The 16,008-nt window shown below is 47.1% G+C and overlaps 1 protein-coding gene across 3 annotated transcripts in view; it reads right to left on the bottom strand.

Moving 5' to 3' along the window:
- Positions 1 to 16,008, bottom strand: part of LOC123999192 (platelet-derived growth factor subunit A-like) — a 44,212-nt gene that overhangs the window by 22,322 nt on the left and 5,882 nt on the right. For all 3 annotated transcript variants that reach the window (XR_006832406.1, XM_046304715.1, XM_046304716.1), the window contains exons 3-4: positions 8,685 to 8,810; positions 4,101 to 4,288 (exon numbers count right to left, since the gene is read on the bottom strand). Coding sequence is in view for 2 of the 3 variants with exons in the window: in XM_046304715.1 (XP_046160671.1) it covers positions 4,101 to 4,288; positions 8,685 to 8,810 (314 nt within the window). In the remaining variant the exon portion in view is untranslated. The remainder of the gene's footprint in view (positions 1 to 4,100; positions 4,289 to 8,684; positions 8,811 to 16,008) is intronic.

Raw genomic sequence — 16,008 nt, 5'->3', positions numbered from 1 at the left:
CTCTGGATAAGAGCGTCTGCTAAATGACTTAAATGTTAAATGTTAATCCTTTGTTGACATGTCTGACCATTGAATTGCATCTACAGCAGTTCTACAATCACTGCCAGAGCCAGATCCTAATATAGTCCACAGTACTATGGAGGGCTATTAGGGCCGACTCCCACTCTCATTGTCATACACACACACACTGTCTGGCTTATCAGTAATGGACCAAAGCATTGGAAAGAAAGAGAGAGAGAGACTAGATCTGCCACGATCCCCCCAGGCCAAGCCTATTTAAAGTTAGACTTGTTGATAACTTAGCCAGTGAATAAACCAGGCTTGTACAGCAGCAGGCCGACACAGACTCTTTACTAAGAGAAACGTACAGCAGCAGGGCGACACAGACTCTTTACTGAGAGAAACGTCAGCAGCAGGGCGACACAGACTCTTTACTGAGAGAAACGTACAGCAGCAGGCCGACACAGACTCTTTACTGAGAGAAACGTACAGCAGCAGGCCGACACAGACTCTTTACTAAGAGAAACGTACAGCAGCAGGGCGACACAGACTCTTTACTAAGAGAAACGTACAGCAGCAGGGCGACACAGACTCTTTACTGAGAGAAACGTACAGCAGCAGGGCGACACAGACTCTTTACTGAGAGAAACGTACAGCAGCAGGCCGACACAGACTCTTTACTGAGAGAAACGTACAGCAGCAGGGCGACACAGACTCTTTACTAAGAGAAACGAGAGAAACGTACAGCAGCAGGGCGACACAGACTCTTTACTGAGAGAAACGTACAGCAGCAGGGCGACACAGACTCTTTACTGAGAGAAACGTACAGCAGCAGGGCGACACAGACTCTTTACTGAGAGAAACGTACAGCAGCAGGGCGACACAGACTCTTTACTGAGAGAAACGTACAGCAGCAGGGCGACACAGACTCTTTACTGAGAGAAACGTACAGCAGCAGGGCGACACAGACTCTTTACTGAGAGAAACGTACAGCAGCAGGGCGACACAGACTCTTTACTGAGAGAAACGTACAGCAGCAGGCCGACACAGACTCTTTACTAAGAGAAACGTACAGCAGCAGGGCGACACAGACTCTTTACTGAGAGAAACGTACAGCAGCAGGGCGACACAGACTCTTTACTGAGAGAAACGTACAGCAGCAGGGCGACACAGACTCTTTACTGAGAGAAACGTACAGCAGCAGGGCGACACAGACTCTTTACTGAGAGAAACGTACAGCAGCAGGGCGACACAGACTCTTTACTGAGAGAAATGTACAGCAGCAGGGCGACACAGACTCTTTACTGAGAGAAACGTACAGCAGCAGGGCGACACAGACTCTTTACTGAGAGAAACGTACAGCAGCAGGGCGACACAGACTCTTTACTGAGAGAAACGTACAGCAGCAGGGCGACACAGACTCTTTACTGAGAGAAACGTACAGCAGCAGGGCGACACAGACTCTTTACTGAGAGAAACGGAAGGAGAAAGAAAAAGAAAAAGGGAAAAATAAATAAAGTGCATTTAGCTCCAATACTGAAATACATCACGGCACAAGGTGGAAAGAAACACACAATGCGTTCTTTTCCCATCCCTCCAACCCTCCATCCCTCACATCCAGCACAAGGAAAACATCTTGGGCTGGCGAGACCTAGAGTTAGAGAGAGGGACCCCATTCAGCTCTATTCCTAAAGACGGGAAAGAAAACATTTGGCAGGAGGAGACAATGTTCTTCACACCAAATATCCTGATGTCTGCTGACTGGAGTCAACCCCGTCGGTTGACCTTTACCGGGATAGAGCCTCTCTCTCTCAGCTCCCTCCCTGGTCCAACACGGAAAAACCTCCCCACAAAACCACCGCCCACGGCTGGCTCCAGGGTTCCCCCTGCTCCCTGTCCCTGTGTTGTGTGAAGAAAGCTCGTTGATCCAAGGGGGTCAGGAGGGGGACACGGAGGGCGACCACAAGAGAGGGCATTCTGAGACACTGTCCCAGACCCAACCCTCTGTCCATCTTCCACTCTTTCTCCACACCAGTCCTCATAACCCTCTCACTGAAAGCATAGCTTAACATTGTAGTGTTTTTCCCCTGGGCTTCTTTTAAGGAGTGGACAGACAGACAGAAGGACAGTGGGCTGTCAAGGAGACAGACAAGCAAGCAGACAGGCCAGGTGAGGGCAAGACTACAGTGGAGGCCACTCAGACATCATGACTAAGCACTGCCATACCCACTGAGAGCCACAGTGGACCACTTGTTCCTCCCAGTCACTCAGTCCCCTATGGAGAACGCTTGACCACTTCTGAAACTGCACCCCAGATAGCCAATGTCCTGACACAAAATAGCCGACTTTCCCTTTGAAAGCTGACTGGCCAGTACTGCTGAGCCAGGAAACTGGTGATGTTATTTTTGTTATTATTCTGGCTAGTGGATCTCCAAAGCTGTGGCCCTGGCATGGTGCAGCAGTGGAGGTTTGCATGACAGCTGATAACCATGTCTCACCAGCATGTGACCAGGCAAGATCAGCACGATGGATAGAGTACAATGATACTGTCTCATACTCACACACACAAGATCAGCAAACACACACATTCAAGAGATATTTAAGAACAGGATGTGCTCCTATGCTCCCCTATTCGTTCCCAGCCATCCTACACCACACAGTACCTTGCTTGCTTCCAGGATAGATAAACACACAGGACCAGAAGCAGTAACAAGCTGAAGTGTAAATAGACCAGGAACACAACTGAAGTCAGCGGTGTCTCCTCTGAGGAGAAACAGAGGCAGGGGGTTTTTCACACTAACAAGGGGTGTTAGTTACCGTAAAATACTGCTAGAACACCCCCCCCCACCCCACATTCCTTCTCTCTCCCTCCCTCTCTCTCTCTGCCTGCTTACAGGAACACAGGCAGAGAGTTGTGACAGGGGCTTGCCGGAATGGGACACGCAGGACAGTCAAGGCACACAGATGGCAACTGGGCTTTACAACCTGTTTACCATACCATACACTGCTGTATTTCTGTCTCTCTCTGTCTGCTTCTATCTCTGTTGCCATCTCTCTGGCCTCTCTCTCTCTCTCTCTTTCCGTCCCTCTCTCTCTCTCCTCTATCGCATCTCTCTCTCTCTTTCCTTCCCCCTCTCTCTGGCCTCTCTCTCTCTCTCTCTTTCCGTCCCTCTCTCTCTCTCCTCTATCGCATCTCTCTCTCTCTTTCCTTCCCTCTCTCTTCCCCCCCTCTCTCCCCTCTCTCTCTCCTCTGTCTCATTCACCTCTCCCTCTTTCTCTCTCTGCTGGTGCTCCTTGATCTACCCTCCAGCTGCTGGCCTAGCTGTAGCCCTCTACACTTACTCCCTCCCTCCCAGCCATGTCCTGTCCCTCCCTGCCTGGCACAGACACCCTGGACCCTCACCAACCAAGAGATGGAGGGATCGTGGGAGGGCGGGAGGGGTGGCGTCGAGGGGGCTAAAACGGAGTGTGGGAGTATACAATACATTTTGGGAGAAGGCCAAATGCCTGGTGAAGGGGGATGGAGACATAGACCGAGGGAGGGAGGGAGGGAACATGTCCTAAGCACTTCTTTTGTACTTAATAAACCTGCATGATTTACTGTACACTTACCCAAGTGAATGGGAGGAAAGTGTGTGTGTGTGTGTGTGTGTGTGTGTGTGTGTGTGTGTGTGTGTGTGTGTGTGTGTGTGTGTGTGTGTGTGTGTGTGTGTGTGTGTGTGTGTGTGTGTGTGTGTGTGTGTGTGTGTGTGTGTGTGTGTGTGTGTGTGTGTGTGCGTGCTTAGGGTGATTGTGTGTGTGCGTGTGCGTGTGTGTGTGCGTGCGTGTGTGTGTGTGTGCGTGTGTGTGTGTGTGCGTGCGTGCGTGCGTGTGTGTGTGTGTGCGTGCTTAGGGTGATTGTGTGTGTGTGTGTGTGTGTGTGTGTGTGTGTGTGTGTGTGTGTGTGTGTGTGTGTGTGTGTGTGTGTGTGTGTGTGTGTGTGTGTGTGTGTGTGTGTGTGTGTGTGTGTGTGTGTGTGTGTGTGTGTGTGTGTGTGTGTGTGCGTGTTAGGGTGATTGTGTGATGTGTGTGTGCGTGTGAAAACTGTGCTCCTCTCTCACCTTAACGGTGCGGTGGTGCCTGCGTGAGGGGTGGCAGCGCATGTTGCTGGTGTTGCAGCATCCCGTGCACCTCTTGACCTCTACGCACGGCGGCCATATCAGGAAGTTGGCAGCCGTGGGGTCCACCTGGCTGCGCGGGATCTCATATATCACCGTCCGCGTCTTACACACCGCAGGCACGGCCTCCTCTGGAGAGGGAGAGAGGGGGGGGAGAAAGAGAGGTACTTAGATATACACTCAGATGCTTTTTAATGAAACTATGTAGTACAGTTAAGCAATAAGGCACGAGGGGATGCGGTATATGGCCAATATACCACGGCTAAGGACTGTTCTATATTGGAGATATACCACAAACCCCCGAGGTGCCATATTGTTGTTATAAACTGGTTACAAACATATTTAGAACAGTAAAAATAAATGTTTTGTCATACCCCTGGTATACTGTCTCATGTTTTGTCATACCCCTGGTATACTGTCTCATGTTTTGTCATACCCCTGGTATACTGTCTCATGTTTTGTCAGACCCCTGGTATACTGTCTCATGTTTTGTCAGACCCCTGGTATACTGTCTCATGTTTTGTCATACCCCTGGTATACTGTCTCATGTTTTGTCAGACCCCTGGTATACTGTCTCATGTTTTGTCATACCCCTGGTATACTGTCTCATGTTTTGTCATATCCCTGGTATACTGTCTCATGTTTTGTCATACCCCTGGTATACTGTCTCATGTTTTGTCATACCCCTGGTATACTGTCTCATGTTTTGTCATACCCCTGGTATACTGTCTCATGTTTTGTCATACCCCTGGTATACTGTCTCATGTTTTGTCATACCCCTGGTATACTGTCTCATGTTTTGTCATACCCCTGTCTCATGTTTTGTCATACTGTCTCATGTTTTGTCATATCCCTGGTATACTGTCTCATGTTTTGTCATACCCCTGGTATACTGTCTCATGTTTTGTCATATACCCATGTTTTGTCATACCCCTGGTATACTGTCTCATGTTTTGTCATACCCCTGGTATACTGTCTCATGTTTTGTCATACCCCTGGTATACTGTCTCATGTTTTGTCATACCCCTGGTATACTGTCTCATGTTTTGTCATACCCCTGGTATACTGTCTCATGTTTTGTCATACCCCTGGTATACTGTCTCATGTTTTGTCATACCCTGGTATACTGTCTCATGTTTTGTCATACCCCTGGTATACTGTCTCATGTTTTGTCATACCCTGGTATACTGTCTCATGTTTTGTCATACCCCTGGTATACTGTCTCATGTTTTGTCATACCCCTGGTATACTGTCTCATGTTTTGTCATACCCCTGGTATACTGTCTCATGTTTTGTCATACCCCTGGTATACTGTCTCATGTTTTGTCATACCCCTGGTATACTGTCTCATGTTTTGTCATACCCCTGGTATACTGTCTCATGTTTTGTCATACCCCTGGTATACTGTCTCATGTTTTGTCATGTTTTGTTTTGTCATACCCCTGGTATACTGTCTCATGTTTTGTCATACCCCTGGTATACTGTCTCATGTTTTGTCATACCCCTGGTATACTGTCTCATGTTTTGTCATACCCCTGGTATACTGTCTCATGTTTTGTCATACCCCTGGTATACTGTCTCATGTTTTGTCATACCCCTGGTATACTGTCTCATGTTTTGTCATACCCCTGGTATACTGTCTCATGTTTTGTCATACTGGTATACTGTCTCATGTTTTGTCATACCCTGGTATACTGTCTCATGTTTTGTCATACCCCTGGTATACTGTCTCATGTTTTGTCATACTGTATACTGTCTCATGTTTTGTCATACCCCTGGTATACTGTCTCATGTTTTGTCATACCCCTGGTATACTGTCTCATGTTTTGTCATACCCCTGGTATACTGTCTCATGTTTTGTCATACCCCTGGTATACTGTCTCATGTTTTGTCATACCCCTGGTATACTGTCTCATGTTTTGTCATACCCTGGTATACTGTCTCATGTTTTGTCATACCCCTGGTATACTGTCTCATGTTTTGTCATACCCCTGTATACTGTCTCATGTTTTGTCATACCCCTGGTATACTGTCTCATGTTTTGTCATACCCCTGGTATACTGTCTCATGTTTTGTCATACCCCTGGTATACTGTCTCATGTTTTGTCATACCCCTGGTATACTGTCTCATGTTTTGTCATACCCCTGGTATACTGTCTCATGTTTTGTCATACCCCTGGTATACTGTCTCATGTTTTGTCATACCCCTGGTATACTGTCTCATGTTTTGTCATACCCCTGGTATACTGTCTCATGTTTTGTCATACCCCTGGTATACTGTCTCATGTTTTGTCATACCCCTGGTATACTGTCTCATGTTTTGTCATACCCCTGGTATACTGTCTCATGTTTTGTCATACCCCTGGTATACTGTCTCATGTTTTGTCATGGTACCCCCTGGTATACTGTCTCATGTTTTGTCATACTGTCTGTCTCATGTTTTGTCATACCCCTGGTATACTGTCTCATGTTTTGTCATACCCCTGGTATACTGTCTCATGTTTTGTCATACCCCTGGTATACTGTCTCATGTTTTGTCATACCCCTGGTATACTGTCTCATGTTTTGTCATATCCCTGGTATACTGTCTCATGTTTTGTCATATCCCTGGTATACTGTCTCATGTTTTGTCATACCCTGGTATACTGTCTCATGTTTTGTCATACCCCTGGTATACTGTCTCATGTTTTGTCATACCCCTGGTATACTGTCTCATGTTTTGTCATACCCCTGGTATACTGTCTCATGTTTTGTCATACCCTGGTATACTGTCTCATGTTTTGTCATACCCCTGGTATACTGTCTCATGTTTTGTCATACCCCTGGTATACTGTCTCATGTTTTGTCATACCCCTGGTATACTGTCTCATGTTTTGTCATACCCCTGGTATACTGTCTCATGTTTTGTCATACCCCTGGTATACTGTCTCATGTTTTGTCATACCCCTGGTATACTGTCTCATGTTTTGTCATACCCCTGGTATACTGTCTCATGTTTTGTCATACCCCTGGTATACTGTCTCATGTTTTGTGAGGACCCCAGGAAGAATAGCTGCTGCTTTTGTAGCAGCTAATGGGGATCCTAATAAAATACCCAAAATACCAAATATACCACGGCTTTCTGACAATCAGCATTCAGCGCTCGTTCTACCCAGTTTATAATGGTTGTAAGATGCTGTATCATTGAACTGGCTAGAAGCTAGAAGCAGTACATTGGTTTTCTGACCATCGGACGATACACTACTTTCAGAACATATGCTATCCTACACACTCAGATCTCTGAGCACCCTTAAGTATGTCATCTACATCACTGATCACTGATTCAGGATCAGCTCCTAACCACATTCAAACCTTAACCAGCACTAAAGGCTGATCCGGGAAGATTCACAAAGGAAAAAATGACAAATCCACATAAAGAGACGTGACCTATGACCTGAGGAGTTTGGGTAGTAACTGAGTGAGTGGAGACTCTAGAGAAAGACTGCTTCTTTGTTCTGCTCTAATGCAGCTAGATTAGGCCAAACAGCCTGTCTGCATGTAGGGCTTATGATAAAGGACATGAATAATACGACTGTTTCTAAGGGTGCTGGCACCAGTGGAGGCTGCTGAGGGGAGGACGGCTCATAATAATGGCTGGAATGGAGCAAATGGACTGGCACCATGGAAACCATGTGTTTGATAACATTCCAGCCATTACCACGATCCCGTCCTCCCCAAGTAAGGTGCCACCAACCTCCTGTGACTGGCACGTATATTCAAACAGCAGGCAAGGCATGACCAGCCCTTCATTTGAGACGTGATGCCCTGAGAAGTATGCTCCAGAAAGAATAGAGTACCGAGTACAATATGCCACCATTATACAACGAGGCTGGAGCGCGTGCACACAGTACAGTGAGTGACTGCTTGTTTGGATGCCAACAACATCTGCAGTACAACTCATCCTCTTGGTATGGTACATCATCTAACCAGGAAGAACCCATAGTTACAGGCTGTAACTAAAGCCCGGAGACTTCTTGTGTGAGGAGTACCTGAAGAGTGGCTTAGTGGGCTAATGCAGTCTAATGGAAGACCCGGGTTCAAAACCCCGTCCGTCACACATCCCTACAAGCGACACACTAGGCTCCTCTCCAGACCTCTATCAGAGGATGCCTCTACCCGCGTGGCACTCTCCCAGGTAATACAAGTCAAGGCCCGGCGAGTTGAGACATGAACACTGAATGCCTGGAATTTCCTTGCTTAAGGATACTTTTTTCTCCTCCCGACATGTGTGTCTTAGATCTATACGCCACAGTCAATCATAGGCTCCCCTAGACCGGTAACCCCTCCCTTTCCTCACCAGCGATAATCTCCCAAGAATCCTAGAGTAAACGTTTGGTAGATAGACGTCTTGTCTTCATTATAAGTGCCTCAGTAAACACAACCTAACATCACATCCATTCATTGTCATGCCTTGGTTCAAACGTAGCCTGTGTGTGTGAACCCTGTATTGTGTTGTAATGTGATGATTGTGTGGCGTTGCAGACCTACCAACGCTCCTCTTGCGTCGGCTGTGTATCTGTGAGCTCTTCAGGTCTGAGTAGCCATGCTGTTGGGAGTAGTTCTTATGATGCTTCTGCATCGGCTTGGTCTCCTCGATGACCTCATTTTCCGCACCTCGTCAAAACAGAAGGCAGCCGTGTTAATGCAATGTCTCGACACACGTACACACGCACACACATACACAGTCGCAGACACTCACGCCCACACACACAAACACACGGACACACACACAGTCGCAGACACTCACGCCCACACACTCATCCACACGTACACACACGCGCACATGCACATGCACACGCGCACACACACACACACACACACACACACACACACACACACACACACACACACACACACACACACACACACACACACACACACACACACACACACACACACACACACACACACACACACACACACACACACACACACACACACAGAGAAAGGAAGCTTACTCAACCAAGCAAGTTCACCTCAGTTTCACCACTCAAGCCTACATTAATGACACTTTACAAGCCCACTGGAGCTTAATTGGAGGTGAATTACATTGTGGTACAAGTGGCTAGTGTGGTCCTCACCTAAAGACTGCGTCATTTCCTCCATTGATGTTTAATGGAGCCTGCTTCTACACAACAAACATTCCTAGTCACCGGCTTAATGAGTTAAATAAACCGCCTTTATTGGCTTGGCAGACGGTTGATGATGTCATACCTCGACAATAATCACCATCATCATCGTTGTTCGGCTGCAAAACAGTCGACCACAAGCCTCCTCCAGTAGGGGTTACAGCAAACATGATCTAGATAGTGTGTTTCAAACCATGTCATAGACCTTAATGCACACACTAAAACAAAATGCTTCTAAGTAGTGCCAAATAGGGTTCTTTGGCTTGTTCTTTGGCTTAAAAACCTGTATGGTTCTTCAAACGGTACTACAAAGAACATTTAAGATTGATGCAGGATCTTTATAGAGCAATAGCAGATCCCTTGTTGGTGCTATATAGAACCCTTTCCTAAGGTTCTATACAGAACCATTAATCAAAGGTTCTATATAGCACCAAAAAAGGGTTCCACTATGGTTACAACCCATTTTGGAGCTATACAGAGCCCTTTTTAAGGTTCTTTATAGAACCTTTATGGAGAATGGTTCTATAAAGAACCTTCATCAATCTTAAATGTTCTATGTAGTACTGTTTGAAGAACCATAAATGTTGTTATTTTGGTTAGCCATATTATATTGTTTGAATCCCATAGGTGTTATTATAGTTGGATCAGGTGTTCTAGGCCTGGAACTGCTGGGACTCGCTGAGGGGAAAAGTGAGAACTGAAGTAGACAACAGTTCTCAGTTGACATAAGGCCATATGTGAGTCTTTCACAAGGCACCGTCACTGGACATAACGCAACGTCATAACAACACAGGTGATATCAACTGGAATGACACTCTCACTAACGGTTGTACAAAATGAGCTGTGAGCAAACCATGCCCCGAAATATTCTAATGAGCCACCACCCCTACATTTTAATTATCACTAACAGAGAAACCCTTTTCTGAACTGCAAAGAACCATCGAAGGGCTCAATGGGTCCATTGAGTCCTTATGGTTCCACATAGAACCATCACCCTTCCAAAAGAACCTTTGAGGAAGCCTCTTTTCTTAGTGTGTAATTACATGCTCAGTCGTATTCACCCATTACTAACACAGTGGGAGGAGGGGGAGACTTTCACAGAAGGAATGCAGCGGCTACAGATGAGTCACACAGGTGGCCATCTTGTAATGTAAACCAAGGTGGTCGTTTCACAGGTGGTCATCAACCCCCATCAGCCAAGTAGTCTAATTAGTGGTTTTACATCACTATTTATAGGAAATGTTTGCTTAAATGTTGACTTTTGGCAGAAAGTGTACAATTACGTTGAGTGCAATTATGTTTAGTCATGGTGCCACAGTACAGTGCAGGGCTGTTAGCTAACTGAATGCTAACAGTTTACTGTAGCTAGCTCACATTATTACAGTCATGGTGCCACAGTACAGTGCAGGGCTGTTAGCTAACTGAATGCTAACAGTTTACTGTAGCTAGCTCACATTATTACAGTCATGGTGCCACAGTACAGTGCAGGGCTGTTAGCTAACTGAATGCTAACAGTTTACTGTAGCTAGCTCACATTATTACAGTCATGGTCATCTGATAATCCCAGCTTGTTTTGGTCCCCACCCAGAGTATGCATTATTATTACAGTCATGTGCCACAGTACAGTGCAGGGCTTTATTATAGGATCTGGTGCCAAAGTAACACACACTCATGGTACAGACCGCAAACACACACACACACATGACTGGCGTGCACACACACACACACACACACACACACACACACACACACACACACACACACACACACACACACACACACACACACACACACACACACACACACACACACACACACACACACACACACACACACACACACAGCAGTAAAACGATAAAGGGCTGTTCAGTGGATCAGGGAACGGAGGCTGGACTGTCCAGAAGCTTTCTGAGACACTGTTTACAGATCAGGTGGGTCCTCTCTCTGGTAGCCCACCTGTTCAAGGGACACAACCCCATACCTGTTCACATATACTGAACACACACACACACAACGGAAACCTAAACACACACACATCAGAACTCAACTCACTATGCTCATAACAACGTAAAGCCCAGAGTCAACCATTAGACAAAGCCTTCAGGTAAACACACGGACTTCACTTACAGCTCCTTTGTGCTGTAGATGAGACGTTTGAAAGGCTTTTCTTCTCCTGTACAAGGTCTATATAAACCTCTGTTTGCTTATGTATTTACATCTGTATGCTGCATTTCAAGGCCTTGTGAAGCCTAAACATTGCCCAGGCAGTGGGAAGAGAGAGAGAGCGGGCCTTTGCTTCTGCCAGCTAGTCAGTCATTTACATTTGACTCATTTAGCAGACCCTCTAATCCAGAGCAACCACAGGAGCAAATAGGGTTAAATGTCTTGCTCAAGGGCACATTGACAGATTTTTTTCACCTAGTCGACTCTGGGATTTGAACCAGCTATCTTTTGCTTATAACAGCTAGGGTACCTACCGTCCCAGTCAGACAGCTGTGACCCAGAAAAGATTTCCCTCCCTAGAGGAAGTGATTAATGTTTACCTGCTCTGCTTGGGAGCCCAGTCTCCCTGCCGTTTAGCCCAACACAAAACCTATAGGTATCACTGTGTCAAGTAGGCTCATATACACTGAGGCACACAAACACACACGCTAAAACATGCATGCACGCATACACGGACACACACACATATGCACTCAGTCAGACACACAAACATGCACGCATGGACACGCAGGACGTGCAAGCACACATTCAGACACGCACACTAACACACACACTCTGTCCTGTCTGCCCTCCTGTCAGTGAAACAGGTTGTGACAGCTGCCTGATGTCTCCACCTAACAACCTTTTAATGCTTTGGGTCACTGACAGAACTCCCAGCCTGCTTCTCTTTCTGTCTCTCTCTCACTCGCCCCTTAACCTTTCTCCGTTTACCGTTCTCTCTTCCTCCATCCCTCTTTCTCTTGCTCTCCCTCTCTTTATCTCTCTCTACCTTTCCCCGTCTCTCTCAATCCCTCTCTCTCTCCCTTTTTTATCTCTCTACCCGCTACCTCTCTACCTCTCAACCCCCCTTAATTTCTCTCTATCTAGTCTTCCCCTTTCTCTCTCTCTAGGTGGGAAGGGAGGGAAGGAGAGGGGGAGGCAGGCAGGTTGGGAGGGAGGGAGGGAGGGAGGGAGGGAGGGAGGGAGGGAGGGAGGGAGGGAGGGAGGGAGGGAGGGAGGGAGGGAGGGAGGGAGGGAGGGAGGGAGGGAGGGAGGGAGGGAGAGAAGAAGGAAGACAAGCAGGGAGGGCGTCACGGCAATGGACACTGGGAGGAGACAGGCCATGTCAGAGCGGCTGGGGAGAGAAAAGGAGACGCCATATAAAGGAGGCCTTTATGGACTGACTACTGCTTTTTCAGCATCACAAAAGACCTTTCTGTTGTTTTCCTTTCTACATGAAGAAAGCAGGCTGGGAGAGAAAGAGAGAGGGAGGGGGAAGGGAGGGAGATGGATGGACATAGTGATTAGAACGAGAGAGGGAGAAGGATAGACGGAGACGGGGGAGAAGAGAGAAACGGATATGGATAGACAGAGAGAGAGGCAAGCATGAAGACACAGAAGCAGACTGAATGAGCAAGAGAGAGAAAGAAAAAAGAAAGGAGCGAGAGGAAGAGAAAGACAGTAAACAAGACAGACAGAGAAAGATATAATGCTACCTCTGTAAGGACCCCCCCTCCTCCTCTCTCCTGTCTACTCCAGGTAAGGTTTAGGTAAAGGCTTGTTGGTAATGACACGCCTGCTGCCTGCAGCAGCCTTCTCAGTCTACAGCCATGAATCACACTGCCTCTGATGACTCCTAAATTACTCACTCTATTAGCTAGGAGACTGACTCTCTCTCTCTCTCTGTGTGTGTCTCTCTCTCTGTGTCTCTGTGTCTCTCTCTCTCTCTCTGTGTCTCTCTCTCTCTCTGTGTCTCTCTCTGTGTCTCTCTCTGTGTCTCTCTCTGTGTCTCTCTCTCTCTCTCTCTCTCTCTCTCTGTGTCTCTCTCTCTCTCTCTATGTTTGACTCCCCCTTTCACTGTCAGCATGCTACCTGCTGACACAAAACTTCTGGACCTGTTTTCATAAAGTATCTCAGAGTAGGAGTGCTGATCTAGGATCAGTGTTGCCTTTCCTACTCTGAGACATCTTATGAATACAGGCCCTGGGTCACGACTTCCACCGAAGTCAGTCCCTCTCCTTGTTCGTGCGGCATTCGGCGGTCGGCATCGCCGGCCTTCTAGCCATCGCCGATCCACCTTTCATTTTCCATTTGTTTTGTCTTGTCTTCCCACACACCTGGTTCCAATTCCATAATTACATGTGGTGTATTTAACCCTCTGTTCCCCACATGTCCTTGTCCAGAATTGTTTATGTCCTTGTCCAGAGTTTATTGTATGAGCACGTTATGTCTGGCGCACCAAGGGTTCTGTTCCCCACATGTCCTTGTCCAGAATTGTTTATTGTGAGTGTATGAGCACGTTATGTCTGGCGCACCAAGGGGTTCTGTTCCCCACATGTCCTTGTCCAGAATTGTTTATTGTGAGTGTATGAGCACGTTATGTCTGGCGCACCAAGGGGTTCTGTTCCCCACATGTCCTTGTCCAGAATTGTTTATTGTGAGTGTATGAGCACGTTATGTCTGGCGCACCAAGGGGTTCTGTTCCCCACATGTCCTTGTCCAGAATTGTTTATTGTGAGTGTATGAGCACGTTATGTCTGGCGCACCAAGGGGTTCTGTTCCCCACATGTCCTTGTCCAGAATTGTTTATTGTGAGTGTATGAGCACGTTATGTCTGGCGCACCAAGGGGTTCTGTTCCCCACATGTCCTTGTCCAGAATTGTTTATTGTGAGTGTTCCCCAAGGGTTCTGTTCCCCACATGTCCTTGTCCAGAATTGTTTATTGTGAGTGTATGAGCACGTTATGTCTGGCGCACCAAGGGGTTCTGTTCCCCACATGTCCTTGTCCAGAATTGTTTATTGTAAGTGTATGAGCACGTTATGTCTGGCGCACCAAGGGGTTCTGTTCCCCACATGTCCTTGTCCAGAATTGTTTATTGTGAGTGTATGAGCACGTTATGTCTGGCGCACCAAGGGGTTCTGTCCCATTGTATCTGTTGGTTTTGTTCACTGTGATCTGTATTATGAAACTGCACCGTTGTAACACAGTCTTTGCTCTCCTGCGCCTGACTTCTCTGCCTCCAGTAGGCACTCCTCACACCCTGGTCATGGAGAAATGGAAATGGTTCTTCCTGTGAGATAGTGTATCAGCCCACTGAGCACAGGCGTCAGTTCAATGTCTAGTTTTCATTTACATTGGGTTGAGTTGTCAACTAACGTGCATTCAATGTAAAATCAACCCCCTAAAAAATCACCTCATTGGATTTAGATCAAAAGTTAGGTGGAAAAAATACAACATTTCCTTACGTTGATTACTTTTTTGAAATCCAACCAGATTTCCACATTGATTCAACAGACTTACATTAATTTTTTTGGTTGAAATGAAGTGGAAACAATGTTGATTCAACCAGTTTTTCCCCAGTGAGAGTATTTTGTCTTAACGGGCATGTGGCTGTGGGTGAATCTGGTTCATCGGAGTCGGAATGCTGATCTAGAATCAGGTCCCCCATGTCCATATAATCTTATTAAAAGGCAAAGACAGATCCTAGATCAGACCTCTGAGAAGCTTTGAGAATACAGGCCCTGAACTGTTGCCAACTGTAGGTAAACAGGCAGAGCAGAGCTGTAGGTTCAGGTTGTTGTTACACAACCTTTCCCTGTAGGGTGAAGTGCAGCCAGGAATACAGGCTACAGATACTCCACCTCTCCACCTCAGGCCTCATGTCAGGAGTCAGGTTCCCCTTTCTGTCAGTCCTTCAGTATAGACAGATAAGAACAGGCCAGACCAAGAGGCTGGGGAAGATGAGAGGAGAGGGGGAGAGGAGACTGGCTCCAGGGGGGACAGGGGGGCGAGACTTCAGCAGGTCATCTCAGCTGTCACCCTGTCTGAAGAGACCATCGCCTTGCTGACTGCTCTTCACTGACACACACACACACACACACACACACACACACACACACACACACACACACACACACACACACACACACACACACACACACACACACACACACACACACACACACACACACACACACACACACACACACACACACACACACACACACACACACACACACAATCACCCTCCCGTCCACCATGGACCTCCTACATGCCCCTGAGGCTGCTCTCAACACTGCAGGCTCTCAACACTGCAGGCTCTCGACACTGCAGGTTCTCAACACTGCAGGCTCTCAACACTGCAGGCTCTTGACACATCCCTCCCTTCTCCCAAAGTTGAAGAGGGTGAGAACTCCTATCTGTCAACAAGGTATAAGAGTTCAAGAAGTGGCTAGGGGTTAAAGGTTTAGGATGCAATGGTTGCAACATATGCCATGGGACAAACAGACATAGATAATTGACAGTTCTCTCTATCTCTCTCTCTCTCCCTCTCTCTCTATCTCTCTCCATCTCTCTATCTCTCTCCATCTCTCTATCTCTCTCTGCCTCTCTCTCCCCCTCTAGCACCCCTTCTCTCTCTCCCTCTCTCCCTCTCTCCCTCTCTCTCTCCCTCTCCCTCTCTCTCTCTCTCCACAATCTC

Source organism: Oncorhynchus gorbuscha, linkage group LG16 (genome assembly GCF_021184085.1).
Source record: "Oncorhynchus gorbuscha isolate QuinsamMale2020 ecotype Even-year linkage group LG16, OgorEven_v1.0, whole genome shotgun sequence".
NCBI classification, from domain to species: Eukaryota; Metazoa; Chordata; class Actinopteri; order Salmoniformes; family Salmonidae; genus Oncorhynchus; species Oncorhynchus gorbuscha.
Note: the sequence above shows the minus strand (reverse complement) of the source record. Positions and strands in the feature narration are given on the sequence as shown.